General features: G+C 40.2%; 1 protein-coding gene across 1 annotated transcript in view; it reads left to right on the top strand.

Annotated features, from left to right (window-relative positions):
- The window catches only part of PLCB4 (phospholipase C beta 4), a 408,965-nt gene that overhangs the window by 237,687 nt on the left and 154,341 nt on the right, over nucleotides 1-16,937 (top strand). The window contains exon 4 of the mRNA XM_080813478.1: nucleotides 14,310-14,408. Coding sequence (XP_080669604.1) covers nucleotides 14,325-14,408 — 84 coding nt within the window. The 5' untranslated portion in view covers nucleotides 14,310-14,324. The remainder of the gene's footprint in view (nucleotides 1-14,309; nucleotides 14,409-16,937) is intronic.

Below are 16,937 nucleotides of genomic sequence, written 5' to 3' on the forward strand. Positions count from 1 at the left end.
GGGTTGGGATGTACAGTCAGCCAAGAAGTGAGTCATAGGACCAACCAGCTGCAAAAACCAGATGAGGAGTGCAAACTCATTCCACAGCTGAGTTCCAGCCAGGCACCAAGGGCGGGCTGGGGGACAGCAGGGTTATGAGTTGGGAGCAAGAGTCTGGGAACAGCATTTCGGGATCTTGGAGGGAAGGGCACGTGTCCATAAACATGGGACTGACATGTGCATTTGGGTAACAGGGGAAGAGCTTATTGTCCTTGGCTGCTCTTAGTCTTGGTTGGGAGATCTTCCATAGAACAGTCTTTCATTCATCCTATATTTACTGAGTGCCCTCACCTTATACAGATGGTCCCCAACTTAGGATGGTTCAACTTACGATTTTTCCACTTTACAGCGGTGTGAAAATGAAACGCATTTAGTAGAAACTGCACTACACATTTTGAATTTTGCTCTCTTCCCGGGGTTGGGGCTATGCAGTATAGTGCTCTCTTGTGCTTCTGGGCCTCGGCGTGAGCCACAGCTCCCAGGCAACCACGCCACCCCAGGGGTAAACAACCGATACGCTCGGAACGATTCTGTATGTGTACAACCGTTCTGGTTTTCACTTTTAGTGAAATAATTCACATAGTCACAGCAGACAGTCAACGCTTTATTATCAGAGAGGTTTATGTTAGCTGACTTTGCCCAAATGCAGCTAATGTTAAGTGTTCTGAGCAGGTTTAAGGTAGGCTAGACTAAGCTATGACATTTAGTGGATGGCCAATATTAAACACATTTTCCACTTAAGATATTTTCAACTTAGGGTGGGTTTATGGGGATGGAACCTCATCATGATAAAGGAGTATCTGTAATAGCGAACAAAACTGGTCTTCCCAGAGTTCCCCCTACAGTGAAGACAGAGATACCCAGCAACTGCTTCCAACATAGCAGGGTGAGCTCTACAAAGAGGGAAGTTCAGAGTGTTTAAGTGAAAATAGAGGAGTGCTGCCTAAAGTTTCTTCAGATCCCTAGAGGACAAGCAGAATTAACCAAGCTGAAAAGAGAAGTTCGGAAATGGAAAGGGAAGAGAAAAATGCAGAAGGCTCAGTATATTTGGGGCAGTAAGTCAAGTCTGATAAACCCAAAGAAGAATGTAAATGGCAAAGTGACCCTTTCTGAGCGTCCTTTGGGATGCTGCTGCTTTTCATGGCCGCCCAGGGCCCGTTTCTTCTAGAACCTCATGTTTTAATGTGGTCTTTCTCCTCAGCAGTTTGGTTTAATTGCAGCTTCTCAAAGATTGAGTTTGCTGGGTGAATCTTGAGTCCCCCCCCCTCCTTTTTTTTTTGTTTTGTTTTTTGAGTTCTAAGGACAAATATTAGCATTCATAGTTTGTCGTTCTCAGGGACCCTAAAGGTCTGGGCCAGAAGAAGGAAGTGCTTAAAATTACTTGGCAAGTGACTGCACTGTCTGCATTGTAGATTAAAGAGCTGGTGTGTTGGGTTTTTGGTTAGGTCACCCTTTGTTTGCTTTCTTCAAGTCACCTGTCACCCTTAGCTGGTTTCTTCAGCCTTAACCCTAAAAGATGAAGCTTGAAAGAACTGGTGAAGGAAATTACCCATTTACTTGGGGCCATCTTGGTATCTACTCTTGATCTTGATGGGGAAGTAAGTACCAGGACCCAGAATTTCCATATCTTTGATTTTCCATGGCCTTCCTGAGACAGGTGTGCATTCTAGACAAATGAACTGTCCTTATTTCTCACCTGAGCTTTAGTCCCAAATCCCTAGCAGGTCTCTCTCCCCATAGATGAAGATTGAAAGATCCTTTTCCCTTCCTTTTTTTTCCCCCATTCACCTTTTTCTTTGTGATGAAGACTGGATGCAGGGCACTTGTTCTCAGACTTTACCTGATGTCAGAATCACTGGGCCTGCTGGACACACCATGGACTTTTGGGCCATACCCCAGAGTTTCTGATTCAGAAGGTCTGGGTGTGAGGCCTGAGATTTTGCATTTGTAATCAATCCCCAGATGATGTTTACTGTCTGGGTACCACACTTTGAGTGGTAAGTCTAGGCAAGCCCACGAGACTTAAGCCTTCTCTGGTTTTTCCCGGGTGCTCCTGCCTTGTGTCCCCACCCGGGCTATCTGGATATTATCATCAGGAGCTCAAAGAATGTTCTAGTTAAGAAGAAGCTAAGACTGAGGGAGAGATCAGTCCAAGCTCCCATTCTCATAGTCCCCAGCCTGGAACCCTTGGGCTCTCCAAGGACAAAGCTAAAGACTACTGTCTTAGCTGCACAGTCAAGAACAGCCTGGAACAAGATCGAAGAGGGACCACAGTTTGTATTTATGTTTGAGCTCCATCGAAATGTACTTAACGTACTTCCTCTGTCATGGTGCAGTTTTGTTTTCTATTCCCCAGACCTTATCAGAGCCCTTATTATGGGAATGAGAAGGGAGGAACTCTCTTCAGATGTTGTGGCGTGTGACTAATTCCTGCTACTAAGGGAGAAGTTTCTGTGCTGGTGAACTATACACACCGCCGTATATTCTGTTAGTTCTGGTCTTGAAAATAGTGACAGTTCTTCCACTTATGAGAGATGGAGGAAAAAAAAAAAGCCCAGTCCTTGTTTACAAGTTGCCTAATTGTTTCTCAGGACTGTTCTAATCCTCAGGGCTGATGGGTTAACTCTGTTTACCTTACATAGTCAGTAGTAATAAAACAACTTTTGCTGATTGCTGTATCCCTTTAGTCAGTAAAAATACTCATTTCAGAGGCACAAAAGAAATAAAATGCCTTTACTGTGCAGAATTATAATACGAAAAAAAAGTCTTGCTGAAACAGATTTGTTGTTACATGAAGTTAATTTATGTATTCCTTTCCCCAGGTTTCTACCACATACTATGTATTTTCATATACTAAAAGTCGATTTATCTTACATCCCATTAAGCAGAAATTTATTTTTAGAAGTCACGTCTGTAATTCACTACTTGAAAATCATTAATATGCAAATTATATATTTTATTTCTGGAAGATCAAAATACTGGTAAGCCAGGGACTCACGAGGCATTTAGGAATCCGACACCTCAGAGGACATTGTAAGCAGATACGCCCCCACTGCTCTCAGCTTCGTTCACCAGTATTGCTCCCTAAAGCCAGGGGTCTGTCAGAGCCCTTTGGTGGGAATTAACTGTGCGGGAAGAGATGAGTAGCAAGACCTTGTCAGGTTAGAGAATCCCAGTCAAAGACAACGACGTTCGTTCATTCATTTAAAGCTTTTATTCATTTATTAGAACACGAGCGGAGTAGGGGAGAGGGAGAAGCAGACTCCCCACTGAGTATGGAGCAGGCACAGGGCTCCTTCCCAGGACCCTAGGATCATGACCTGAGCCAAAGGCAGACTGACAGTTAACCGACTGAGCCACGCAGGCGTCCCATAGACAACTACTTTTTTTTTTTTTTTAATTAACATATAATGTATTATTTGCTTCAGGGGTACAGGTCTGTGAATCATCAGTGTTACGCAATTCACAGCACTCACCATAGTCCATACATACCCTCCCCAAGGTCCATAACCCAGCCACCCTATCCCTCCCCCTTCCCCCAGCAGCCCTCCATTTGTTTCCTGAGACTAAGAATCTCTTACGGTTTGTCTCCCTCCCCCGTCCCATCTTGTTTCATTTTTCCCTCCCTTTCCCCCCACGAGCCCCCTCCCTGCCTCTCAAATTCCTCATATCAGAGAGATCATATGGTAATTGTCTTTCTCTGATTGACTTATTTTGCTTAAGCATAAGACCCTTGAGTTCCAACCTTGTGGTTGCAAATGGCAAGATTTGTTTTTTTGATGACTACATAGTATTCCATTGTATTCCATAGTATTCCATAGTGTGTGTGTGTGTACACACACACACACACATATCACATCTTCTTTATCCATTCATCTGCTCATGGACACTGAGGTTCTGTCCATAGTTTGGCTATTGTGGACCTTGCTACTATAAACATTCAGGTGCACATGCCCCTTTGGATCACTACATTTATATCTTTAGGGTAAATACCCAGTAGTGCAATTGCTGGGTCATAGGATAGCTCTGTTTACAACTTTTTGAGGAACCCCATACTGTTTTCCAGAGTGGCTGCACCAGCCTGCATTCCCACCAACACTGCAGGAGGGTTCCCCTTTCTCTGCATCATCACCAACATCTGTTATTTCCTGACTGGTTAATTTTAGCCATTCTGACTGATGTGAGGTGGTATCTGACTGTGGTTTTGATTTGTATTTCCCTTACGCCGAGTGATGTGGAGCACTTTTTCATGTGTCTGTTGGCCATCTGGATGTCTTCTTTGCAGATATGTCTGTTCATGTCTTCTGCCCATTTCTTGATTGGATTATTTGTTCTTTGGGTGTTGAGTTTGATAAGTTCTTTATAGATCTTAGATACTAGCCCTCTATCTGGTATGCCATTTTCAAATATCTTCTCTCATTCTGTCGGTTGTGTTTTGGTTTTGTTGACTTTTTCCTTTGCTGTGTGAAAGCTTTTGATCTTGATGAAGTCCCAATAGTTCCTTTTTGCCCTTGCTTCCCTTGCCTTTGGTGTTTATTAATACAGTTTCAGCCCTCACAGAATTTAAGAGGCTCTTGAAGTGCTGACACATGAACTCGGATGGCCTTTTCAAGGGAATTGTCGTAGCTAAACAACCAATATCCAAGGAGCCTTCTGAAACAAACCAGTTCCTTCCTTGGAAAACTACATACTTTGTCATATTCTGATTTCTTTGCAAAACGGTCATTACAGACTGAATTATATCTTAGTAATCATTCATTATATTCAAATTAAGCTGGTCCTAAATATCCCCGATTACCAAGCATCTTCTAGATGTTTTGTAAAATTCTTAAATAATGAAACCAAATAATATGGTCATAGGTGTCTCCTAATAAATTCATGAAGGTAAATTCATCATATTTTTATCCATATCTTCTATAATAAACTTTAAGACCGTTACATCTGCCTCTTATTAATGTTAAGGGGAAGATGGATACAAAGAGCAGATGTTTGCTGTTCTCATTTTATTTCTATTCAGTGCATGTGTTTTACAAATGCCAGGAAATTATTTTGAACCAGGTGGTACTTTATTGCTAAAAAATTTATTACGTATTTATGGTTAATTTTATAGATTTATCATGGCAAAGGCCATAAGTTTCTTTGTAGTTCAGAGTTCATTAAAGCCTAAATCCAGCATGACCATAATCTGTTTTCCTTCCAAGGAGAAGTACAGTAGAAGCTTTAGAGTTAATACCCAAGTTTTAATCAGTATTATTAAGTAACTCTTCCTAGGAACCAGTCATAATCAGTGTGTGAAGTTTCCAGTGTATAGTCAGGATTTTAAATCTTGAAAAGAACATTTTACAGTTTTATTAGTTTCTTCCTGCTCTTTGTACTTGCCAGGAGTTGTGGCGGAAAACATGGACGTTATTTAAAAATTGGTCTGTATGGAAAAAAAAATAAGATTTTTAATGTTTTTAGAGGACATTTTTTCCTGATTTTATAAAAATTATAGTCACTATAAATATTTTAAAACACACAAAGTATTAAAATATCACCTAAAATTCTGCCACCGAGATATACTACTTGTTTATCTTGTGTTTTAGTGTATGTTTTGTTACTCTTCTCTTGTTAAAAAAAAGTGTGTGTGTAAGCAATATGTATATAATAAATAAAAATTTGGATCCTTCTTGGATACAGTTTAATAACCAGCTTTTTTACTTGCTGAATAATATATTAAGAGCATTTGTATTTGTTTGAGGGAGTTAAGACTATTTTTAGAAGATCTTCTAAATTTGCTGTTGTTCAGCAAATAATCATTGAAAGCATTATTTTGGATGAGCACAGAATATTTAAATACTGTAGTATATTTAACCAATTGCTTAGTGATGATCATATAAAGAAGGTATTTTTCCACCAGAAGTAGCACGACAGTGTCTTTGTCCATAGATTTTGTGTGCATTGATGGAGGATAAATCTTACTGGTAGAACTACTAGATTGGAGTATGGACACTTCAAGGCTAAAGAAATGTACTACAAAATTCCTTTCCACCACACGGTACAAGGATGCCCTTACTCCTAACCCTCAGTAGCATTACCTATTATCATTGTTGTAATCCTGCACAATTTATATGTGCTTTTGGAAAAGGCTATTTAATGGCTTGATGAAAAAGAAGGTATTTTTAGCAAATGGGAGAAATTTTCATTAATGATGTAATATATCAGTGTCAAAGTAGGTTCTCCCTTGAAGGGCAGTCATTTATTCAAAGCTGGGGGTGATCCAATGTAGATGTCCATCTGTTTTTAGAAATTCGGGGTATCTTATTTAAAGATTGAAGAACAAGACATTGAAATGTGCTTGATAACCAATAATTCACGTTAAGTCGGTAGAGATTTTATCCCAGCCCTCTATTCTGGATAACAACCTTAGTTACTCTCATCATGGGGTCTGTATATACTATACTGTAGAAATATCTTAGTTTTCTCAGGCTATTAAAAAAAAAATACCTCAAACTTGTGGCTGAAAAACAACAGAAATTTATTCTCTCTCAGTTCTAGAGGCCAGAAGTTTGAAATGAAGCTGTTTGTGGGGCCATCTCCCTCCAGGCGAGGGGGGAGATTCCATCCCTTGACTCTTTCAATGACTTGTGGCTGCCAGCACTCCTTGGTTTTGGCAGCATCGCTCCAGTCTCTGCCTCTCTGGTCACATTGCTTTGTCATCTTCTGTCTGTGTCGAATCTCCTTGTGCCAGGGTACTTAGGATGATTGCACTTAGGGCCTACTTGGATAATCCAAGATAATCTCCCCATCTTGAGATCCTTACTTTAATCACATCTACAAAGTCCTCTTTTTCCATGTAAGGTTAACACTCAGATTTCAGAGATTAAGATGTCGATATCTTTCTGGGGGGGCCATTATCCAGCCTACCATACCCAGGGCCTTAAAAGTACCTGATTTCACGTACTTCTGCCTGTTCACTCTCTACCAGAATATGAAGCATGGGTCAGAAACAAAAGATTTTTACCAATGTTTTGACCCAAATGTCTGGGGAGGTGGTGGGGGATGGGCAGAGTTGACTCTATAATTGATTCAGCGTATCCAGGGTCTTGTAAGTCTATAGGTCTTGAGGGTAGGTCCAGCCAGGGAGATAAGACAGCAGATTTTAAAGATGCAGGGCAGAGTAGTCAAATAAAAAGCTGTTCTTCCTCAGTTTCTCCTCACCCGAGCAAATGAAGGGACGGAAGTCCAACCTCATGCGTAGTGTGCATGTCTTACTTGAACAATTTGATGTTTGATCCCCACGAGCCGGCCTGGGCTCCTTTGTTGACCTTATACGAACACTTTCAGTTTCTCATCATCTTCAGAAGGAGCTTTTTGCCACTTGCTATGAAGCAAGGCCTTCTAGGGCTCCCTTCCTTTCTCATCCCCTCTCTGCCAAGCTCTGCAGTCCAGGGAGCGTTTCCTCTGCCACCAGTGCGATAGCTAATCCGTTCCAGTTGCATAAGAACTGAGGAACAATGAGACTATTTAAAAGCCCACTGGCCTCCCTCCAGTAGCTGTTCACTTCAGTGTTTCCTCTGGAAAAGGTGCCGAGTTATATATCCATTCTTCGCATAAATTCTCCTTCACTTCCTGTGTCCCTCAAGGAGAAGGAGGACCCTTTCCTGTGGTCTCTGTAGGGAGAGGTGGTGCTCTATGGAGGCAGAGGAGGCAGTCAAACTTTGGAGTATCTTGTGTAAGTGAGGGCTTAGAAGGCCAACCAGAGAATTTGAGAAGAGGAGGCTTTCTCATGGTACAAGGAAAGCTTTTTTTTTTTTTTTTTTTTTTTAAATCAGTTAGCTGGTAGGTGGAGCTCTGAGATGATTGTAAAAAGGGCATAGTCCTAGAGTGGCCATTATCCCCTTCCCTGCCTTTTAAAATAAGTAACTGTCTCTGGAGTCTTTTGGACTGAGACATGTTCCTTCCTTTGTTCCCATTTTAAAATCAATTACCTGGACCAAACAGCTGTGAAGGCTGGGCTGACATTTTTGAGTCTGTAGGTCACGGTTGTACCATCTACATAAAATAAGCCAGCCGCTGCTCCTAATGCTGGACCCAAGAACGTATTTTGGGGGCAGTGCAAAGAATAGCCCCCACATACCAGTTCAAGGTTGAGGCGACTCAGGATACTCAATTGTCATTTTGTGAAAATGCCTCTTACGTTATTCAGAACCCCAGAGCTCTGAAAAAGTAAACCTCTGCTACAGATCTCTTTAGATATTGAGGCCAAGAGTTTCCTCCTTCCTTTAGCTCCTGCCAAAGTCCTTCCCATAATGAGACCATTGTGATGAAATTTGTACCCAAGGTAGAGATGAATATTTTAATGGTAAAGATAGTAGTGAAATCTAAGAAACATCGTGTACTGGGGACTATGTTGTGCGTCCTTTCCCTGAAAAGATTCTGGGAGAACCAGTTAAACCAATGACAGATGATGCAAGTTGATAGAAGCTTTCTTTTCATTTTCAATACAAACATTTCATATCAGTAGCCTGTGGTTGCTGGTTTTTTTTTTTTTAAATAAAACCAAAGGGAAATATTAAAAGGTATGGTTGGCAGGAGTGAAAAGATCATAGTACATAAAGTTCTGCAAAGGAGAGGTGTTTTGCCTACTGATTTCTGATGTCTGGTCAACTGGGGAGGACACCGTGTAGCTCTCTCATCTGTCTTCAGTTCTGTCACTTAGCTCCCTGTAGTTGGTTATTCTCATTACAGATCACTAAATAACACATCTGTGTCAGCCTGAGGGGGTCTGTGGGTCTATTTTGCTCTGCAGATCTGTTTTATGGCATAGAAAGCATGAATACACAGCACTGTACCAGAAGCTGGCTTCTAACCCACCTTGGGTGAAGGGGCTGTGTATATGTGTCTGTTTCTCCAATACAGACACAAAGAAAAAGACCTGGAAAGACACAGAAAACAACAAACCAATAAGAGTGGAGAGAATTAGGAAGAGAGACCCAGTTACAGTCATTATTGGGGATTCAGAGACATGGACTGGGAGGAAGCTCCTCTCTCTTCTCACACTGTCTGCTGCCTGGCTCATCTTGGCTTTCCATGGGAAGCCTTGGTGATGACTAACCTCAGCTGCCCTGATTAGAATGCCCTTTCTGCTCTCACCTGTTTTTAGTCTGGTCAGTAGTGAGTAATGGAGTTGTTCCTCTTTCAAAGAGCCATGACTTACTACTTTCTTCTGCTGCTGTTTTAAATTGTTTGGGACTGGGGCACCTGGATGGCTCAGTGGGTTAAGTATTTGCCTTCTGCTCAGGTCATGGCCCCAGGGTCCTGGGATTGAGCCCCGCATCGGGATCTCTGCTCAGCAGGGAGCTGCTTCCCCATCTCTCTCTGTCAAATAAATAAACTCTTGAAGAAAAAAAAGTTCTAAATTGTTTGGGACTAAAGAATCACACATCTGCCTATCTGTAGGATTTCAGCTTTTTTGTTCCTCTTTTAAATTTGCATTCTTTTCTAGTTACACAAGCAGTACATAAATGTGAGAATATATTCCTATAATAAAAACGTGCATTGCAAAGATAACACTAAAAATCCTTGATTTTCAGCTCCAATTTTTATTTCCTTTCCAGGGGTAGGTAAATTTCCTTTTTTGGGGGGGGGGGCGGTGAGAGAATGAGTATGATTGTGTGAGTGGAGGAGGGGCTGAGGGAGAGTGAGAATCCCAAGCAGGCTCCATGCACAGAGCCCACAGAGCAGCACAGAGCCCAACATGGGGCTCCATCTCCTGACCCTGAGATCATGACCTGAGCCAAAATCATGAGTTCCAATGCTTAACCAACTGAGCCACCCAGGTAACCCACAAATTTCCAAATGTTTTAATAGTTTATCTATATACACATAAATGTGCCTAGAGAAGTACATAGGTTTGTCTCGTGTCTGTGTATTTACATCAGTGGTATTAGGTATTACACTGGTCTTATTCTGTAGCTGTGTATTTAGGTAAATGGTATCACACCGTTCATAGAGCATATCATTCTGTGGCTTCCGGGTTTTATTTAATGGTATGTGTTAGAGACCTTTGACATTCAGGTTGAGTTCCTATTGTATGGTATGCCGGGATATGTGTGTGCTAGACTTTTCTCCTTAATCCCTGTAGGTAGTGAATCACAAGGATCTGCTTTCAGTGATGAAACATCCAGAATTCTTCTTTTAGCCACTTTCTGAGATAGATTTGTTCATCTTTCAGCTAGAATTTTTGCTCTGTGAGGATTGAACTCTAGGGTCGGTTGGTGTTTTGTTGACCTACCTTATGGTGTCCTTGTCAGGACCTGATCATGGGACTTGTGGAATGAGTCAGGGAGTAACTTACTTTTTCCCATGGAAAAAGGTAAGTAGGATTTGCCTTTTCCTTGAACATTTGTAAAACTCACCAATAGACCCATGCGGGTCTAATCTTTTATTATTTTTTCAATTTCTTCCAAGGTTCAGTTTATGTATTCTCCTTTTTTGAGTTAAATTTATTTTAACTTTGAAAAACCCATCCACTTTATTTAGGTGTTCAGATATTTTGGTTAAAGTTACAGGTACTATTCTGTCACGTGTTTTTCTTCTCTTTGTAATTACACCCCCTTGTCATCATGCATGTTGTGAATTTATACGTCTTCCTCATCCTCTTCCTTCCCAATCTTTCTCTCTCCCCAACACTCGACAAATGTTTATCTAATATGTGAATATTCAGAAAGCAATTAACTTTTACTGATCATCTTTAAACAACTTTTGGCTCTATATTACTTACCTAGGTTTTGATATATAATGCTCCCACCTTTCATTTCTAAGCAGTTTATAATTTTTGCTTTGACTGTTCTGTTTTACTGAAGAATTATTAGAAGTCTGTGTATGTTTATGTTTAATTTATATGCATATAGATTTTATTCACTCTCTCATCAGTTTGTAATTTGGCCTAATTTTGGCCAGTGAGCATGGCCACCTTAAACTCTGACTTTTGAAAAGACAGAAGTTTCCTCTATGGCCCAATTATGAACTGACTCTGAGATTATTATATGTGTGGGAGGTAGCTTGAATACAAAGAGGGAGTGAAAAAAATATACAATAATAATATATTATCTATTCAAGAGTCAATAGTCTATATTGTATATGTTTCTATATATGTAAAGAAAGGCAGGGACATGTTTAAATTCAGTAATATATTTAAATTAAGTCATCTAAATTGTTTTGGTTAAACTAGTAAGTGTGGTATTCTGATCTTCAGTATTCTTACATTTTTGTCTCATTCCATTAATTTCTGAGACTCATTCATTGTCTCCTGATATGTTTGTGACTTTGTCAAATTCTTTGTATTTGACCAGTTTTTCAGTATATGTTCTGATGTTATGTACTCACATGCTTTAATGCTAATGACTCGTAAGTCACTGTGATCATCTCTTTTCCTAATATGATTTATCACTCTCTCTTGCTGTTTTCCCTGAGTTTGTTTTATCTACTACATTACTGTGGACACCTGCTTTCTTTCCTCCTAGCATGTGCTTATTAGACTGTTTTATTCATCCCTTCATTTTTGAACTTCCTGTATCATTTTTATTTTATAAATACTTCTGGTAAACAATCATAATGTTACCTAATGTCGAAGCCTCTGTCTTTTCTTTTTATACGTGAATTTAGCCAATTTATATCTGTTATAACAGGGATATGTTGTCATTTTCTTTTGTGTTTTCCATTTATAGTGTTCTTTTTCCCTCTCCTCCCCGCAGCTGTTTTCTTTTTAAAGGGCACTCGTGTTTATGGGACGCCTGGGTGGCTCAGTTGGTGGGACGCCTGGGTGGCTCAGTTGGTTAAGCAGCTGCCTTCGGCTCGGGTCATGATCCCGGGGTCCTGGGATCGAGTCCCATATCGGGCTCCTTGCTCAGCAGGGAGCCTGCTTCTCCCTCTGCCTCTGCCTGCCTCTCTGTCTGCCTGTGCTCACTCTCTCTGACAAATAAATAAATAAAATCTTTAAAAAAAAAAAAAAAAAAAAAGGGCACTCGTGTTTCTTTGTTCTGTTCTCCCCCTAATGATGTGCAAATTTTATTCTCCATTTTTAATTTCCTCTAGGAAAATTCTTAAATTCTTAAATTTCTATTTTTCTGCCAATGTCAAGAGTCTTAAATACTGATATTCCACTCCCAAAATGGTTAACCTCCCTTAGGTCCATACTTCCTTCCCTTTCACCACGTGAGCTGCCACAGCCTTTGTATTGATATAACCAGCAATTTGGGAGCAAAATTATTATAATTTCTTTTTTTTTTTTTTGGTATAGTAAGTAAAACTTAAGAGTAAACTTTCCCTTTTTTTTTTCTTCTGTCTTCACTGTCTCCACATTACTTCCCCTATCCCATCTCTGCAAGTCCATAAATACCTCTATTTTCTCCTACAAATTAAACTATTAGTTGATTGGACACAATTTCAAGTCCAAAATTATTGTCCCCCAGAGTTTTGAGGTTGCAGTATTGAGAACAGTATGCCCGATTTCCATCTACTTGTCATTCACCTCTGAATTGTCTTCTTTCTGCACATCTCTTAGGAATTTCATAACTTCTCTTCTCAGTGTCACCAAAGGTATTTTTAAGTGTGTGTATCTACCCACCCCCCACATTTATGCTGCTTGCATTAGTGGATTTTTTTTTTTTTTTTAACCAGGGACTCAGATATTCACACTGAGGACTCAAATCTGAATATGCAAATATTCAAATTTCAGAAATATTCTTCCACTGTTGTTTTGATTAGTCCTTCCATTGGCTCTGTTTTCTCTCTTTCTGATGGAAGAAACTGTTTTGTTGGGTGGTGGTTGAATCTTTGGCTTTCATTTTCCACCTCTCTAAATTTTTTCATTGTGCTTTCTTTTTGTGTGGCAGTCTCTGAGAATGCCTTGGCTCAGCATTTCAGCTGAGTTCTCTTTATAATTACACTTATCTGATAAGAGTTTGATTTCAACAATCTTTTTTAAATTTCTAGATTTCTAGTTAATTATATTTTTGGAACGGAGTGCACTGTTTCCCCCCACACTTATTAGCCACACTTAAACCAAAGTCAGGTTCTAGCGCTCCTGTTAACTCTGTTTTCTCGGGTGTCAGTTCTACTTACTGGGTTTGGTGTCCATCCTCCATGTTCTTGGCATCGCTTAAATATTTGGTAATTCTTGGTTACCTTTTCATTGAAGATTTTCCTTTTCATTTAATTCATTTTAAACCTTTTCATTGAAGATTTCCTGCTTGCAGCTACTAGAGGTAGACCATGGTGGGTAATGCTAAGAATTGTGGGCAGAAAGAGTGCTGCTTCTTCCAAAGAACAGGCAACCACCCTGAAGAATGTCCATGCTCTCTTTCAGTGTAATATATGCTGCCCTGTGCTGGAAAGCAGACCTTCTGCAGTCCTCTGAGTGGCCCAAGTGAGGAAGGGGTGAGAGAGCTATTGAGAGAACCAAGAGCAATGAAAATATTTCAGCTACTCCTGTTTGATTCTGCAACTCATCTTCCAATGGACTTCTCTGCCCATGTGTCCATCTTTAGGCTTATAGTGTAGGCTGGCAGAACCACCCACCCTTAGCAGTAGGCCTCTCCTGTAAATAGGGTCAGGATTGTGGTTTCTCTCTTTTATCTGATGCCATCAGATTAAAATACATACCTTACTATCTTACATGATTTGGAGAGGAAGGGGAAGGTTCCCAAATGATCACCTCTGGTTGATCACCACTTTGTGGCTATTACAGTTGACCCTTGAACACCTTGGAAGTTAGGGGCTCCAACTTTCCACGTGATCACAAATTCAATATAATTTTTGACTCTGCCAGAACTTAACTACGAATAGCCTACTGTTGACCAGAAGCCTTACCAATAACATAAAAAGTTGGTTAACACATATTTTGTATATTATATGTAGGTATATATTGTATTTCTACAATAAAGTGAACTTGAGAAAAGAGAATGTTAAGAAAGTCCTAAGAAAGAGAAAATGCATTTAAGTACTGTGCTATATTTATTAAAAAAAAAAAAAATCTTGTATAAGTGGACCCATCCAATTCAAACCTGTGTTGTTCAAGGGCCAACTGTATTTCCCCAGGTTTAGAGACAAGGTGAAGGGAAGTTGGAGTTGGATGAAGGAAAGAAGAAGAAAGAGACAATTTATGGGTTTACTCTATGCGTATTAAGAATGGCTTTCACAAATGCATAAATATAAAGTGATTAACCTTTGATCTTTGCTTGTTTTTAAATTTTGCACACTAATGAGATGTTCTTTTTCATTTTTAGGTCTTGAGTGTAATCATGGCCAAACCTTATGAATTTAACTGGCAGAAGGAAGTTCCTTCCTTTTTGCAAGAAGGAGCCGTTTTTGACAGATATGAAGAGGTAAAGAAGTGCTATTAATCTTTTCTCTCAAAACATTCTTACAATTATTTTATTTTAATTACAGTATTGAGTAAATAGTCTTTGACATAAGTAAGAACATCTTTGAGATTTATAAGTTGAAATAGTTGGAAAGAGGCAAATTATGAGATATAATAATAATGAAAATGATACTGTAATTTATTGAGCACTTACCGTGTGCCAAATATAATCAGGATAATGATGCTATAAATTATTGAGTGCTCTCTGTGTGCCAGACAGTCTTCTAAGCACTTGTGTGTATTATTTGTTTAATTCTTCACAACAACCTTATAAGGTTGTTGCTATTATTACCCTGTTTTTACAGATGGGTTTCATGTAGTAACAGTTTTTGCCTAACGAAGTGTTTTTGGCAGGCTTGCTACATAAAACTTTGTATTTGTTGTAAATGGAATAGTGATTGGACTTTGTGCTAGTCATTTGCTTTGCCGGTTTCATTCGTACCGAACAGCTGGATCAAAGCTTTGCATGCCTGGGTTTCTACCATTTATCGTTGGTGCCCTTTGCAAGACAACATGGGCTCCAGACTTTCTATAGAGCAGGAGTTTGGGTCCACCGATCTATTAGGGAAGTTTAGGTCTATGAGTTGAAGCCTCATCAGCATTTGTAAGTGCATTGTTTTTCTTGGACTGTACTTGAATTTGAGGTGAATTGGGGAAGGGGAGATGAGGAGACTGTCACCTCTGAGGCAAAGTGAAATGTAAAATTGTTTAAGACGTCATCTCAAGTCAGGATGGGTTCCCCTGGAAAGCTCTGGAATGTGTGTGGTGGCTGATTGTGGTGGCCCCCTCAGAGGTTTGGATTGTCAGGCCTTTTCATGAGGTCTGTGGGCTGACGTGACTCAGTACTTGTCGACTGGGTTTTTCCAAAATGTGTATCCTGATACCCTCTAGATTTATACCATAGTTGCTTTGTAAGTAAACAAAATTGAGAAAGGCTAAGGATGGGCCCCAGTGTGGTCACTATTCCTTGTAGTAAATTAAAATATTGAAGTGACAGCTGTTTATAGGACAAACTTGACTCCTTCTGCGAAGGAACAGTTAGCTGCATTTTGCTATGAGAAGACAGAAAATATTTCACCCCCTGGAGATAAAACCACTATTAATTCTTTGGCAGTTTTCTCTTAGTCTTTTGTTTGTTTGTTCTTCTTTTCTCTCTTCCAGAATTGTGATTCTGATCTTTTGAAAATCTAAATCACAACTTACTTTTTCTCTATTTCAGAGGCCTCCATAATTCTCTGTTGTAGGATAAGATGAAATATAAGGCCTTCCTTGATTTGGTTCCTACCTAATACCACAGCCTCATTTCCCACCAGTTTGCTACACACACACACACACACACACACACACACACACTCTGCTTTCACCATAAAAATCCCCTAGCAATTCCCCCAAGCTACTGTTATTTTACATGCTTTGTGCATGCTGCTCTCTTTTTCTAAAATGCCTTATTCCTCCTAGTGTGACTGGTGAACTCCTAATCATCCTTCAAAACCCAGATGAGAAATCTCTACGTCATTGATCTCTTCCTTGACCCATTCAATAAGAATTGTTAACTCCTTGGGGCACCTGGGTGGCTCAGTGGGTTAAAGCCTCTGACTTTGGCTCAGGTCATGGTCTCAGGGTCCTGGGATCGAGCCCCGCAATGGGCTCTCTGCTCAGCGGGAAGCCTGCTCCCCCCTCTCTCTCTCTGCCTACCTCTGTCTGCTTGTGATCTCTCTCTCTGTCAAATAAATAAATAAATAAATCTTTAAAAAAATAAAATAAAATAATAAAATAAATAAAGTAGACATCTCTCTTCATAACAACATATCAAACAAGAAAGTCACAATATTAGAAACTGGACCGTGGCCACTTTTTATTAGCATTTCCTGGTCCTGTAAGATTCAGTTCTTTGGAGCCACAGCTGCTAAAATATTAAAGGCGACAAAATGCGGGTATAAAAGGTTTGTTTCTACGGTGTGTGTGAACAGCAGTGGGAAATGACAGCTGACGGCAAGCGAGAGGAGCAGAAGTTAGAGAAAACACAGCCCGAGCATCCCAAAAGCATCATAGCAAAGGGACCATTTACGAAGGGGCATAAATACCTTCAGCACCATGTGACAGCTAACATTATCATGAGGGCCTGAGGGATCAGCCAGATACTAAATTGTGTTCCACGCATGTGTTTAAAGAAGGCAAGGAAGGGGGTCAGGCTGTGGGTGAGCACGCACTAGATCAGAAAAAAAGTGTTGACTAGTCACTATTTTTTTATGATTTTATTTATTGAGAGAGAGAGCGAATGCACGAGCCTGGGTGGGGCGGGGGGAGAGGGAGAAGCAGACTCCCCACTGAGCAGGGAGCCTGACACAGGGCTTGATCCACAGACCCTGAAATCATGACCTGAACCGACGCTTAACGACGCTTAAACGACTGAGCCACCCAGGCGCCCCTACTTGTCACTATTTTGAAAGTATATGTTATTTTGCCAATAAATGTAATCAGTGCAATTGCA

Source organism: Martes martes, assembly GCF_963455335.1.
Source record: "Martes martes genome assembly, chromosome: 9".
Taxonomy (NCBI): Eukaryota; Metazoa; Chordata; class Mammalia; order Carnivora; family Mustelidae; genus Martes; species Martes martes.